Source organism: Hemitrygon akajei, chromosome 5 (assembly GCF_048418815.1).
Source record: "Hemitrygon akajei chromosome 5, sHemAka1.3, whole genome shotgun sequence".
Lineage (NCBI taxonomy): Eukaryota > Metazoa > Chordata > Chondrichthyes > Myliobatiformes > Dasyatidae > Hemitrygon > Hemitrygon akajei.
The window spans coordinates 120,346,955-120,362,025 of record NC_133128.1 but is presented as its reverse complement, the minus strand read 5'-3'; the positions used below and the strand labels follow the sequence as shown (position 1 = coordinate 120,362,025).

Sequence of the window (15,071 nt, the reverse complement as noted above, 5' to 3'; positions counted from 1 at the left end):
TGGGAGGGGAAGGATTTAGTAGAGACTTGAGAGGCAACCACTTCACGCAGGGGGTGCTGAGTATACAGAATGAGCTGCCAGAGGAAGAGATAGAGGTATGAACAATTACAATGTTTGAATGGTTTGGAAAGGTATCCTTGACTGCTCATTCATTTCCATAGATGCTGCCTGACCTGCTAAACTCCTCCAGCATTTTGTGTGTGTTGCTCTGGATTTCCAGCATCTACAGAATCTCTTGTGATTATCATTGAGATCTTGTCTACCTGCACTGTACTTTCCCTGTAACTTCTGCATTTTATTCGGCATTCTGATATTCTTTTTCCTTGTTCTGCTTCAATGCACTGTGTGACGATCTGATCTATATGAACAGGATGCAAGACAGTTTTTCACTGTATCTCAGTACATGTGACAATAATAAACCTAATTCTAATTAATGCAGGCAAATGGGAGTAGTGTACATGGTCAGAAGAGTCAGCATGGATGTGATGGGCTGAAGGACCTGTTTCTGTGGTAGAGAACTCTTATGATTCCATGACACAGCAAGACCTTGAGATAGTTAATAGCATCTTGGGATAGTCTGCATTTAACGATCAGGTCTAACCATGAGTGATAAACTCCAGGGCCTGATCAGGCCTAACTGTGAATGATAAACTCCAGGGCCTGATCAGGCCTAACTATGAATGATAAACTCCAGGGCCTGATCAGGCCTAACTATGAATGATAAACTCCAGGGCCTGATCAGGTCTAACCAGGAATGATAAACTCCAGGGCCTGATCAGGCCTAACTGAGAATGATAAACTCCAGGGCCTGATCAGGTCTAACCAGGAATGATAAACTCCAGGGTCTGATCAGGTCTAACTATGAGTGATAAACTCCAGGGTCTGATCAGGCCTAACTATGAGTGATAAACTCCAGGGTCTGATCAGGCCTAACTGTGAGTGATAAACTCCAGGGTCTGATCAGGCCTAACTGTGAGTGATAAACTCCAGGGCCTGATCTGGTCTAACCAGGAATGATAAACTCCAGGGTCCGATCAGGCCTAACTGAGAATGATAAACTCCAGGGTCCGATCAGGCCTAACTGAGAATGCCATGGGAAGCTGGGTAAGTAACTGCTGGAACATTGGCTGAGATATTTGTTAGCCATGGGTGAAGTGTCTGAAGATGGGGGGGGGGGGGGGGTGGTATTATTGTGCCTTTATGTAAGAGGAACAGCAAAGAACAATCTATGAACCTTAGACCAGTAAGCCTGACATCTGTGGTAGGCAAGTTACTGGAGGGGACCCTGAAGGGTAAGGTTTGTATGCATTTGGAAAGACGGGTTGATGTTTCTGTATGTGTGACTGTCAGTAGTGGAAAGGGTGAGCAGTTTCAGTTTCCTGCTGTCAACATCTCTGGAGATCTGTCCTGGGCCCAGCATGTCAATACAATTACAGTGAAGGCACGGCAGTGGCTATATTTCATCAGGAGTTTGAGGAGACTTGGTTTGACACAAAGACTCTCGCAAATTTCTGCAGATGGACAATTCTGTCTGGTTGCAACACCATCTGGCATGCAGACACTGATAAACAGGACCGGAGAAAACTGCAGAGGCTGCAGACTCAGTCAACTCCATCGCCTCCCCATCGAGGGCATCTTCAATAGACATAAGAACATAAGAAACAGGAGCAGGAGTCGGCCATCTGGCCCGTTGAGCCTGCTCCGCCATTCAATAAGATCATGGCTGATCTGGCCACGGCCTCATCTCCACCTACCTACCTTTTCCCCTTTTGAGGTGAGGCCTCAAAAAGATGGCATCCTTCATTCAGTACCCCAGTTACCCAGGACATGCTCTTTTCTCATTGCTACCATCAAGGAGGAGGTGCAGGAGCCTCAAGGCATCCCTACCATCCATATACATATCTAAGCTTCTCAAGCGTTCCACACTCACAACACCCTCTGAGTGAAGAAGTTCTCCCTCAGGTTGCCCTTAAATTTTTCACCTTTCACTCTTAACCTATGACCTCTGGTTCTAGCCTACACAGTCTCAGTGGGAAGTTACCCGATCTATACCCCTCATAAATTTATATACCTCCCATCACTCTCCTATGCTCCAGGGAATAAAGTCCTAACCTATTCAGCCTTTCCTTATAACTCAGGTCCTCAAGTCCTGGCCACATCCTTGTAAATTTTCTCTGTACTCTTTCAATCTTATTGACATTTTTATTGTAGGAAGGTGACCAGAACTGCTCACAATATCCCAAACTAGGCCTCATCAGCCTCTTCAATTGAGTGTTTTGGAGAGGTCCCAGGAAGGGATGAGGGCAGGCTGGAAGATGCCATCCGTATGGACTTCAGTAAGGGTATTGGTATAGGTTTATCACTGTCACCGGTACCGAGATACCGTGAAGAGCTTGTCTCGTATTCTCTTCATAAAGATCAGATGATTACACAGTGTATTGAGGTAGGAGAAGGTAAAACAATAACAGAATGAAGTGTTACAGTCGCAGAGAGAGTGCTGAAGCTGGGCTTCTTTCTGGTTGATGTACAGGCAGAAATCCCCGGAGATGGGTCAGGAAACTCTCTCCACCCAGTCTCTTCCTATTTTGTTCCTTGACCAGCAGCAGGCCGCCTTCTTATTGGCTGAGCATTAATGAGGTTCCAGCAGCCACTACAGAAAACTTTGCGTGACTACTGAGAGTTTTCTTAACCATTTAATGAGACAAGGGCTGAACAGTTGGATACGTCACTGAACTCGTTCCAACTTCTGTATAAACGAATGAGCGTTCTCCCTGGGTTAGAAAAGTTCGGTGAAAATTTACAAGGCTTTTGACAGGAACTTGAGGACATGAGTTACAGGGAAAGGTTGAATAGGTCAGGACTTTATTCCCTAGAGTGCAGGAGAAGGAGGGGAGGTCTTGTAGAGGTATACACAATCATAGAGTGTACAGGTAGGGTGAATGCATGCAGGCTTTTTGCATCAGGTTGGGTGAGACTAGATCTGGAGGTCATAGGTTTGGAGTACTGTGTGCAGTTCTGGTTTTCTACCTACAGGAGAGATATCAATCAATAAGACCATAAGACATAAAAAAGCAGAATTAGGCTATTTGGCCCATCAAGTTTTATCCTTCCCAATCCCACTCTCCTGCCTTCTCCCTGTAACCTTTGATGCCCTGACTAATCAAGAACCTATTAACCTCCACTTTAAATATACTCAATGTCTTGGCCTCCAAAGCCATCAGTGGCAAAGAACTCACCACCCTCTGGCTAAAGAAATTCCTCCTCATCTCTGTGTAAACGGACATTCCTCTGGTCTTAGACTCCTAAGCTACAGGAACATCTTCTTCACGTCCGCTGTATCCAAGCCTGTAAATATTTGATAGATTTCACTGAGATTTTCCCTGCTCCCCAATTCAGTAGTGATTAGCCTGCTGGTGGTGTAGTGGCATCAGCGCCGCACTTCAGAGCAAAGGCTCCCGAGTTCGAATCCAGCCGGCCCCCTTGCACGCTTTCCATCCGTGCTGGGTTAAGCGTCAAGCTAGCAAATCGGCCTCGTGAAAATAAGAAAGCCTGATAAAAAAACACCGTCACAACGGCGTACCGATGACTCCACTCGCAGTTAAGGGCTTTTCTCTTCTTCTTCTTCCATTTCAGTGAGGACAGACGCAAGCCATCAAACAATCCTCATACTTTAACCCTTTCATTCCCAGGATCATTCTTGTGGCCCTCCTCTGGACCCTCTCCAATGCCAGCATATTGTTTTCTTCGATAAGAGGTCCAAAACTGCTCACAATATTTCAAGAGTGGTCTGCCCAATGCCGTATAAAGCCTCAGCATCCCACACTTGCTCTTGTATTCTAGTCCTCTCAAAATGAATGCTAACATTGTAGTTGCCTTCCTCACCACTGACTCGATCTGCAAGTTAACCTTTAGGGAATCCTGCACAAGGTTGATTTTAAAATTTTCTCCTCATTTAGAAAACAGCCTACACCTTTAATCCTTCTACCAAAATACCTGACCATACACTTTCCTACACTATATTCTATCTGCCACTTCTTTGCCCATTCCCCCAATCTGTCCCAGACATTGTGCAGATTCCCTGCTACCTCAACACTACCTGCCCCTCCACCTACTTTTGTATCGTCCACAAACCTGGGCACAAAACCATTGATTCTGTTACCCAGATCATTGATATATAGTGGAAAAAGAAGTGGTCTCAATACTGAGCCCTGCAGAACTCCACTAGTCTCCGACAGTCAACCAGAATAGGCCCTCTTTATTCCCACTCTTTGTCTCCTGGCTGTATCCATGCTAGTATCTTTCCTGTAATACCACGGGCTCTTACCTTGTTAAGGGCCTTCTAAAAATCCAAATAAACTACGTTCACTAACTCTCCTTAGACTATCCTCCCTGATATTTCCTCAAAGAATTCCAGTAGGCAATATTTCCCCTTAAGACAACCATACCAACCATGACCTACTTTATCATGTGCGTCCAAGTACATCCTTAATAATGGACTCCAACACCACTGACGTCAGGCTAACTGGCCTGTAATTTCCTATCTTCTGCCTCCCTCTCTTCTTAAAGAGTGAATAAGTTTGAAAGGGTGCCGAGAAAATTTACAAGGATGTTGCCAGGTCTTGAGAATCCGAGTTATAGAGTTGAATAGGTTAAAACTTTATTCCCTGGGGCTCCTCAATTATTGGAGAAGTGCACCACCTCTGGGACCCATATGAGTGGCATCAGTCCTATTGGCTTGCAGGAAGGTGGCAGTACATGGACTCTGATTGTAAGATTGGAAGTGGTTTGCACAGTTTATTCTTGCAAGTAATATTTTATTATGTAATAGTACTAGGCTTCTATCGGTCAGGGTTGACCATGACTGTTGCATCCTAGCTGTCAGGATACGCAGGCCTGGGCAGTACAATATGGAGAGCAAGCTGTCGCCCGTGTAGCAAGCTCCCCCTCTCCACGCATCTGATGAACCCAAAGGGACGGCAGAGGCCGACACAGTTTGGCACCAGCAGTGATGCAGGAGTTGCCAGTCAACATTGAACTGCCTTAGGGATTCCAGCTCAGGATTTTTCCCTTGGGATTTACTTCCGGAGCCTTCCCCATGAATGGGTATAGCCGCAAAGCAGTGAAAGTTTGAGATCAGAGTTTTTCACTGTATTTCAGTACATGTGACAGTAATAAACCAATTCCAACTTTGATTCCAATTAATTAACATTTGCAGAGAAAGTACTCTCCTCTGGCATAGGAGAGGACGGTCCTAGTGTAGATGGAAAAAAAGGCTGGCATAGAGAAGGAGGGCCGAATGGCCTGTTTCTGTGATTCGATCAATGAATTTCAGAATTAGAATGAGGTTTGTTAACACTGACTTATATGACGTGGAACTTGCAAAGACATAAAGATCTGTAAAATAGGTAAGTTAATAGTGAGAAGAGGAATAATGAGGTGCTGGTCATAGATAGATGAATTGTTCAGAAATCTGATGGTGGAAGGGAAGAAAATATGTTAGAAACATTGAATGTGTGTCCTCAGAATCCTGCACTTTCTCCCTGCTGGTAGCAATGAGAGAGCATGTCCTGGGTGGCAGGGATCCTTAACGATGGGTGCTGCCTTTTTGAGGCACAGTGTTCTGAAGGTGTTCTTTCTCAGAGGTGAGGAGGGTTGTCCCCATGCTGGAGCTGGCTCTGCAGCCTTTTGCATTGGAGCCACCGTGCTAGAGAGTGAAGCAAGATGTCCGAATGCTCTCCATGGTGCATCTGAGGAAGTTCTGTCCTTTCTGCTGTTGCTGAGGTCCAGGCAGTTCATCGAATCCCGAAGTGTCAGAGGAACTGATGAGGGACAGAGGCAGGGTGAGTGCGCGCAGTCCTTTTCTCAGTGTTGGGAGTGAAGAATGGGGGGCACAGACTTAAGGTGAGAGGGGAGAAGTTTAATAGGAAGCTGAGGGACAACTTTTTCATCCAGAGGGTGGTGAGTGTATGCAGTGAGCTGCCAGAGGAAGTGGCTGAGGCAAGTACAATAACAAGATTTAACAAGCATTTGGACAGGAAAGGTTTTGAGCCAAACCTGGGCAAATGGGACTAACTTAGCTGGGAATCTTGGTTGACATGGAGTAGTTGTACTGAAGGGCCTGTTTCTGTGCTGCCTGACTCTCTTGAGTGTGCCTTTGGGTTGAATTTCCCGTGTTCCCACTCGCCCAACGCCCACCACCTGTTTCCCATCCAACTATTATCCGTGTTTCCCTGGGCTTCCCCTCTCCGGGAGAACATTCCGCATCTTCCCCCCTCATCTGGCTTCACCTTTCACCTTCCAGCTTGTACTCCTTCCCCTCCCCACACCTCTTCCCCTCTGCACACCTCTTCCCTTTCCTTTTCAGCCTGATGAAGGATCTTGGCCTGGAACGTTGACTGTGCATCCTCCTCCATAGATGCTGCTTGACCTGCTGAGTTCCTCCAGCATTTTGTATGTGTTACTAAAAATAAGATATACTTATTTAGAACGTATAGAGAAACTCGAAGATAAGTTTCTTTAACTTAGGCAGGCACATGGATGATAGAAAAAAGGAAGTCTCTCTAGGAGAGAAGGAGTAGATTTATCTTAGAGTAGGTTATAAGATTGGCTCAACATCGTGGGCTGAAGGGTTTGTACTGTGCTGTACCGTCCTGTGTTCGATGGACATGTTTCTGTTGTTGTGTGCGGGCGTGGCCCTCTCTGCAGCTCTTGCCTCAGGCAAACATCCCCTGTTGGTGAACTTGTTTTCCCACTTGGCATTGGCACTTCCCGTCATTTCTGCTCTCCACACTGTTTGTTTTTGGTAGGAAGCAGTGTTCTGGACGGGAACATCAAAGTGGTCTCCAAGGAACCTTTAGAGCAGAATGCAAACAAGAGTTAAGCACTGTTAGCGGGGCCAGGAGGGGAAGGCAACACCTTGAGAGCAAGCGTTCGGAAGTGGCCATTGGTGCCACTGGGGAAGTGAGTCACATGGGTGTGAACAGATGAGTGTGCAAGGTGGGTGGGGCCTGTGTTGGTTAGGGCACACCAGAAGGGCGTGTATCACATGGTTCTGAGGAAGAGCAGCCTACATGACCATAAGACATAGGAGCAGAATTAGGCCATTCAGCCCACTGAGTCTGCTCTGCCATTCCTTCGTGGCTGATTTATTTTCCCTCTCAACCCCATTCTCTTGTCTTTTCCCGTTTACCTTTGACGCCCTGACTAATCAAAAGCCTACCAACCACTTTAAATATACCCAATGACTTGGCCTCCACAGTCATCTGTGGCAATGAATTCCACAGGTTCACCACCCTCTGGCTAAAAAAAAATCCCTCCTGATCTCTGTTCTAAAGGGACGTTCTTCTATTCTGCAGCTGTGCCCTCTTCCACGATAGGAAACATTCTTTCCCCATCACTCCATCTAGACCTTTCAAAATTCAATTGGCTTCAGTGAGATCCCCGCTCACTCTTCTGAACTCCAGTGAGTAAAGGTCCAAACCATCACGTTCTCCTCAAGCGTGAGCCCACTCATTCCCGTGAACCTCCTCTGGACCCTCTCCAATGCCAGCACATCCTTTCTTAGACAAGAGGCCCAAAACTGCTCACTATTCGCCAAGTGTGACCTGACCAAAGCCTCAATATTATATCTTGCTTTTGAATGAATGCTAACATTAAATTTGCCTTCCTTACCACCAGCTCAACCTGCAAGTTAACTTTTAGGGAATCCTGCATGAGGGCTGCCAAGTCCCATTGCACCACTGATATCTGAATTTGCGCCCCATTTAGAAAGTATTCTACCCCTTCATTACTTCTACCAAAGTGCATGACCGTACACTTTTCAATGCTGTGGGTTGGTGTGTGGAGGGCTATGGTCCAATGTGGATTAATGGACTAGGCAGAATAACATTTTGGCATGCAGTAGATGGGCCAAAGGGCCTGTTTCTGTGCTGTGGTGCCCTTTGACTCTAATCCTACCAAAGCCAGGGTTGGTCTGTGTGTGTGTGTGTGTGTGTGCCCGTTGCACCAGACTGAGCCAGTAATGCAGCCGGCTCAGGTGCCGATGTACATCTGTGTGTACACTTCCATCTCCCTTTGGTGCGCGCTCAGTAACTGTGTTTGGACCCCTGCCAGTGCTCAGGGGGTGCAAGTGACCTGTGCGCATTTGGGTGGCGTGCACACTCTCTGCTCGCGGGAACTGTGCACTTGCCAGCAGCGGCAGGAATGCGCTGTAAAATGCGAGCCAGACTTGAAAGGAAGCGCATGTTAAGAACCCATTCGGGAGGGTGTGTGGAGCCGGGCTTCCTCTGTACAATAGCTTCAGCCAAAGCTGCGTCTGTGCGCAGAGCAGATGCAAAACTGGCACTGAGCTGCAGCCCCGACAATCATGCAGACATGGACAAGCATTGCTGAACCCTTCACTTGTCAGGTAAATCATTCTTTTTCTCTTTAGGCACTGATTTACGCCTCACTTCCCAAAAGCAGGGAGTATCAGAGAACAGTCTGCAGATTCAGCAAACGTTCCACGATCTGGCCCTCTGCCACCTCCTAACTGAAGCAAAAGGACATGTAGTTTTGCTCTGGAGGTCGGCAGAACTCGACAAACAGGCAGAGGTTGGGGGGAGGTGAGGCTGGCTTCAGCCGTCCACCGTTACACGGTGGGCTAGAGTTGTAGTTGAGGCTTGCAGGAGCGGTCTCTGACCTGTTGGGGAACACCCTCCTCCCAACCTCCGACCGGTCCTGGGTATCAGCCCAAGGAGACCACCCTTTGCCCCTGGACCGCACTGACTGTGGTGTGGTGGATGTTTTCTGTTTGGGAGAACTCCATACGAAGGTCAGCCTCACTGAAGGAGGCAGGTCAGCGGCTGCCTTGTCTCTCCTGTCTCTGCCTCGCAGGGGTTACTTGGCAGTGGTCAGGACCCTGAATCCTAACAAGCTACCCCTCTCTCTCGAAGCTGGGAGGCACTGGTCAGTGATCGTGAGCGGGGACTGTGCTCGACAACTCCACTGTTCTTTTAGCCGGGAGTCACTGTTATCAGGAGCAGGAGTCCCAGCAGATTCTCCCTCTCTTACTCGAAGCCAGGAGTCACTGGGTCCTGGCTCCCGGTCGCTGACTTGACTCCGAGCTGGGTGTGGACATCTGTGAGATTGGACTTTGTGCGAACATTTCCCACACAGAAACATCTAGGAACCTTGCCTGACTGCTCTAACTGTAATAAGAATGCGTTTAGCATACTTGCCTTTATTAGTCGAGGCAGTGAGAGACATTTAAATAGACATGCGAATGTGAGGAAATAAAAGGATATGGACGTTGTGTAGGCAGAAGAGATTAGTTTAGTTGGCCATTTGATTCCTAATTTAATTGGTTTGGGATAACATTGTGGGCTGAAGGGCCTGTTCCTGTGCTGTGTGTTCTGTGTTCTGATCTAATTCCTTAATACGGTAGAGGAAAAAAGTAGTGACTGGAGAGTTTCAGATGGTGGTTTTTCAGCTTCAATTGAATAGGGTCCCTTTCCCTAACCCCCGGTATTAGCTTCAGGCTCCCTGTCCTTTCTCTCCCCCAGCCCCACCCTGCTACCTCTGTCTATGTTCTCCCTGCTCTCGGTCTCTCTTTCATTCACGACCTCTAACATCTTCCTTTCCGAAGAAAAGATGACAAAGATGCTAGAAATCTAAAATAAAAAACAGAAAATTGGTAAATTGGTTTATTATTGTCAAATGTCAAAGAATACTACGGTACAGAAATGGGCTGTTCGGCCCATCTAGCCCATGCTGAAGTATTTTTCTGCCTAGTCTCTTCGTCTTGTGCCTGGATCATTGCCCTCCATACCCTTTCAATCCGTGTACTTACCCAAACTTGTGCTAAATAATGAAATTGTCCCCACATCCACCACTTCCGTTCTGCATACACGACCACCCCCTGAGTGAAGGAACCCCTGACCTTTCACCCTAAACCTATGACCTTTAGTTCAACCTCAGTGAAAAAAGCCTGCTTGCATTTACCTTGCTTTGCATCCTATCGATACAGATCAGATCATTACACGGTGCATTGAGGTAGAACAAGGGAAAACAACAGGATGCAGAATAAAGTGTTACAGTTACAGAGAAGGTGCAGTGCAGGTAGACAATAAGGTGCAAGATCATAATGATGTAGATGGTGAGGTGAAGAGTCTATCTTATCATATTAGGGAACTGTTCAGAAGTCTTATAATAGCGGGATAGAAGCTGTTCTTGAGCCTGGTGGAACGTGCTTTCAGGCTTTTGTATCATCTGACCGATGGTCTTCGATTTACTGAGCCAGTGAAGACAGAATCCGTGGAGGGGAGGCTAGTTCCCGTGATGTGCTGGGCTGTGCCCACAACTCTCTGCGATCACAAGCAGAGAATTTGCAGTCCCAAGCTGTGATGCATCTGGATAGGGCGCTTTCTAAGGTGAATTGATAAATATTGGTAAAGGTCAAAGGGGACATGCCAAATTTCTTTAGCCTCCTGAGGAAATAGAGGCATTGGTGAGCTCTCTTGGTTGTGATGTCAACATGATTGGACCAGTAGGGGATATTGGTGATGTACGCTCCTCGGAACTGCGATAATCGTAGCGGAAATGTTGCTGCCTATGCTTAATGATTATGGTCTGTCGGTCAGGCATGTCAAGTGCTGTACCGTTCTGCATTCTATGTTCTAAGCAAGCCATCATAGTGATTAGCATAATGCTTTAAGCACCAGTATCAGCGAACGGGGTTTAATTCCCGCTGATGTCTGTAAGGAGTGTACATTCTCTCCGTGACCCTACTGGTTTCCTCCGAGTGCTCCGGTTTCCTCCTGCATTCCAAAGTTGTACGGGTTAGTTGGTTAATTAGTCATATGGGTGTAAATGGACTGCGTTGGCCCGATGGACCAGGAGGGCCCGTACGGTGCTGTATCAAAGATGCTATCTGACCTACTGAGTTCCTTCAGTATTTTGTGAGTGTCGCAGATTTCCAGCTGGTAAATGTCTTGTGCTGTAGACTTGGACCCAGGGGACCCAGGACACTGCCCTGTGGAGGCTCTGAGGCCAAAATCGACCAAAACCGTTGACTGTCTATATCCACCCGTAGATGCTGCCTGACCCGCCGAGTTCCTTCAGCGCTCTGTGCGTTGCTGTAGATTTCAGCTTCCACAGTCCATGGCGTCTCCTGCAGAGGTGTTCTGGAGCTGGAACGTTTGACCTCCAATGCCCACAGCCACCTTCCCAGGTGTCCCCCACATCTGCCGACCACATCCTCACTTGTGGCAATGGCTGGGGTCTGCTGCTCCACGAAAGCCCGGTTAGACCACACTTGGGAGTATTGTGTTCAGTTCTGGTCGCCTGACTGTGGCAAGAACGTCGAGACTTTAGACAGGGTGCAGAGGAGATTTACCAGGATGCTGCCTGGATTGGAGAGCATGTCTTATGAGGATAGTTGAGCGAGCTGGGGCTTTTCTCTTCAGAGCGGAGAATGAGAGGTGGCCTGATAGAGGTGTATACAATGATACGAACATGGAACATTGATCACAGTTCAAGCCAGTGCTGCAGTTTCCTCCCACAGTCTAAAGACACACCAGTTTGTAGGTTAATTGGTCATTGCAAGTTGCCGTGGGATTAGGCTGGAGTTAAACAGGTGGGTCGCCGGCGGTGGGGCTCGAGGGGCTGGAATGGCCTGTTCCGTGCTGTACCTCTTAATAAATAAAGTAATTGTCATAGATCGCACATACAGACCGGACAGCACTGGGTCCATAACCATCTGCGCTCTACATGAAGAGTCTTCTGACTTCCTTGTGTCTTCTGACCAAGGCTTTAAATCTGTGTGCCATTTATTCTGCAGCTTGCCTGCTGGGGGAATCTTCGGATAGGCTGGGTGCATGTTGGATTGATTAATATTTGAACAATGTTCTTCAGGCTGAACAGGGCCTTATAAGTCCCACAGAACCAGCGGCAGCTCAGATCCTCTCCTTGTATGGAAAGCAGGCATTGGGGTCTGCTTTCTATACAGAACGACTCATCCAGGCAGATATAATTGCAGCAAAAATTTAACCAGGTCTACGCACTGACACAGTGACCCCTGCACAGAATAATCAGTAATTCTGTACAGTTACACAGTGACTGGCCCCCGTCCTGAATAAACAGTGACACAGTGACTGGCCCACGTATAGAATAATCAGTAATTCTGTCCAGTTGCACAGTGACTGGCCCTCACACAGAGGGTGCTGGGTGCTCTACCATGTTCTATGTTTTATGTTCTATGTAACAAGAAAACAGGTTACAGTGACTTACAAAGAGTATTGGATGATAAGACAGTCTCTTGACCTCACAATCTACCTCGTTATGATCTCGCAGTGCCTCTGTTGCTTTAACACTTTATTCTGCATTGTTATTGTTGTACCTTGTTCCTCAGTGTAGTGTGTCTGTATGAACTGCGTGCAGGGCAAGATGTTCACTGTATCTTTCATAAGTGACAATACTAAATAAATATCAATACCAAGCTTAGGGAGATGGATTGAGGGATGGCAAATAGATTTCAACTTGGATAAGTGTGAGGTGACATACAAGAGAAAATCTGCTGATGCTGGAAATCCGAGCAACACACAAACACAAAATGCTGGAGGAACTCTGCAGGCCAGGCAGCATCTGTGGAAAAACGTCGACTGTACTTTTTTCCATAGATGCTGCCTGGCCTGCTGAGTTCCTGTTGCACTTTGTAAGTGTGAGGTGTTACATTTTGGACAGTCAAACCAGGGTAGGACCTATACAGTGACTGTCGGTGCACTGACAAAGTTGTGGAACAGAGGGAGCTGGGAGTACAAGTGCACAGGTAACTTAGAAAATGGACATCGAACAGTGCCGCACGGGAACAGGCTCTTCGGTCCACACCGTTGTGCCAAGAGGTTGACTGAAAGCAGCCTGCAGGTCGAGAGGGAGGTGACGAAGGCAGTTAGCACTATACCCTTCATCAGTCAGGGTTTAGGGGTAGGAAATTATGTTGCAGTTGTATAGTGTATGTTGTGGTGAGGCCACAAGTGGAATATTGTGCTCCGTCTTGGTCACCCTGTTATAGGAAAGTTGTTGTCAAGCTGGAGGGGGTGCAGAAGAGATTTACAAGGATGCTGCTTGGACTATATTCCTCATCCTCCACCATCTGGGATATACACTTACCTCATGACTACCATCAAGGAGGAACTACAGCAGCTGAAAACACCTACTTATGGGATCAGCTTTTACGCCTCCACTATCAGATTTCTGAATTGACCATGAACCCACGAACTCTACCTCACTTTTTGTACTATGTATTTGTTTATAATTTTTTGAATCTATAGTATGCAGTACTTTATGAATTGCACTGTACTGCTGCTACAGAATGACACATTTCATGAGATACGTCGGTGATGATAAACCTGATTCGGATCCTGATAGGGGACCTGAGTTTCAGGGAGAGGTTGACCACATGAGATCTTTATTCCCTGGAGAACAGCAGAACGACGGGTGACCTCATAGAAGTGGACGGTCATAGTCTTTCCCCCAGGGCTGGGGAGTACAAAACCAGAGGGCACAGATACAAGATAAGAGGGGAGCGATTTAAAAGAGACCTGCGAGGTAACTTCTTCACCCGGAGGCTAGAGGGCAGCTGGATTGAGCTGCCAGAGGAAGTGGTTGAGGTGGGTACAATTGCAACATTACAGAGGCATTTGGACAGGGACGTGGAAGGTTAGGGGATGAGTGCAGGCAGCTGGACTAGCAGTGGGAATGCTGTGGTCAGCGTGGACCGGTGGGGCCGCAGGTCCTGTTTCTGTGCTGTATGACTCAGTGAGCCGCTGCCTTTATTTCACTCACCACCATTATTGCTCCACCAAGAGCACAAGAACATGGAAGAAGGCCCCTCCATCCTGCCCTATCCATCATCAGCCTACTTATGACTGATCTCACCTCCTCTTCTCTACCAGTTCCCCATAACCCTCGATTCCTGAATCTTTCTGACACTTATCCGTAACCATACAGATATCCAACGATCCGCTCTCCACTGCCCTTGGAGGCAGGGATTTCCGGAGATTCACCTCCCTCTGAGAGAAGGCATTTCTGCACATCTCAGCGTTAAGTGACCGGATCCTTATTCAGAGTCCGTGTTCCATGTTTGTGACTCTCCCTCCGGTGGGAACATCTGAACATCTTCCCCGTCAACCCCCCTCCCCCCCACCCCAGGAACTTAAAGATTAAAGATAAAGAGTAAAGATTAATTTTATTTGTCACATGTACATCAAAACATCGAAACATACAAAGAGAAATATGTTGTTTACGTCACATCAAATCAACGAGGGTTGTCCTGGGCAGCCCAAAAGTGTTGCCACACTTCCTGCGCCAACATATCGCCCCGCAGCTTACTAACCCCAACCCATACGTCCTTGGAATTGGAATGGAGGCACCCAGAAACCCATGCGGTCATGGGGAGGCTGAGCAAGCTATCTATAGACAGCAGTGGGATTCGAATCCCGAACTTACAGCTGGTGCTGTTAAAGCGTCACGCTAACTCCTAGGCTACCAGCTTTTAGCATTGTGAATAAAGTCATTCCTCATTCTTCTAACCCCAGGAAACATCAGGAAGGAGGTAGAGGAACCTCAGGACCCACACCACCAGATTACTACCCCTCAACCATTGGGCTCTTCAACCAGAGGGGATAACTTCACTCATCTTCCCTTGCCCCGTCACTGAAAATGTTCCTACATCCTATGGACTCACTTTCAAGGACTCCTCATCTCATGTTTTCGATATTTATTGCCTATTTATTTATTATTATTATTATTTCTTTCTTTACCTTTTGTATTTGCACAGCTTGTTGTCTTTCGCACACTGGTTGCCTGTCCTGTTGGGGGTGGCTTTTCATTGATTCCATTATGCCTCTTGGATTTACTGTGTACGCCTGCAAAAAATGAATCTCAGGGTTGTAGATGATGAAGTATTTGTACTTTGATAATAAAATATACTTTGAACTTTGAAGACAGACCCAAAATGACCAGCCTGTCTTGTTAGGCCAACCCTCTCACGCTAGGAATTATGCTGGCGAATCTCATTCTGACGGCTCCTGGTG

At 47.1% G+C, this 15,071-nt stretch overlaps 1 protein-coding gene across 11 annotated transcripts in view; it reads left to right on the top strand.

Annotated features, from left to right (window-relative positions):
- Positions 1–15,071, top strand: part of LOC140728114 (tensin-1-like) — a 429,660-nt gene that overhangs the window by 188,448 nt on the left and 226,141 nt on the right. The window contains exon 1 of one of the 11 annotated variants that reach the window (XM_073046323.1): positions 8,257–8,407. The exons of 9 other annotated variants lie outside the window; for them this stretch is intronic. In XM_073046323.1, coding sequence (XP_072902424.1) covers positions 8,366–8,407 — 42 coding nt within the window. In that variant the 5' untranslated portion in view covers positions 8,257–8,365. Of the gene's footprint in view, positions 1–8,256; positions 8,408–15,071 lie in introns of those variants that run through there. One more of the 11 variants, XM_073046324.1, reaches the window with a different exon arrangement.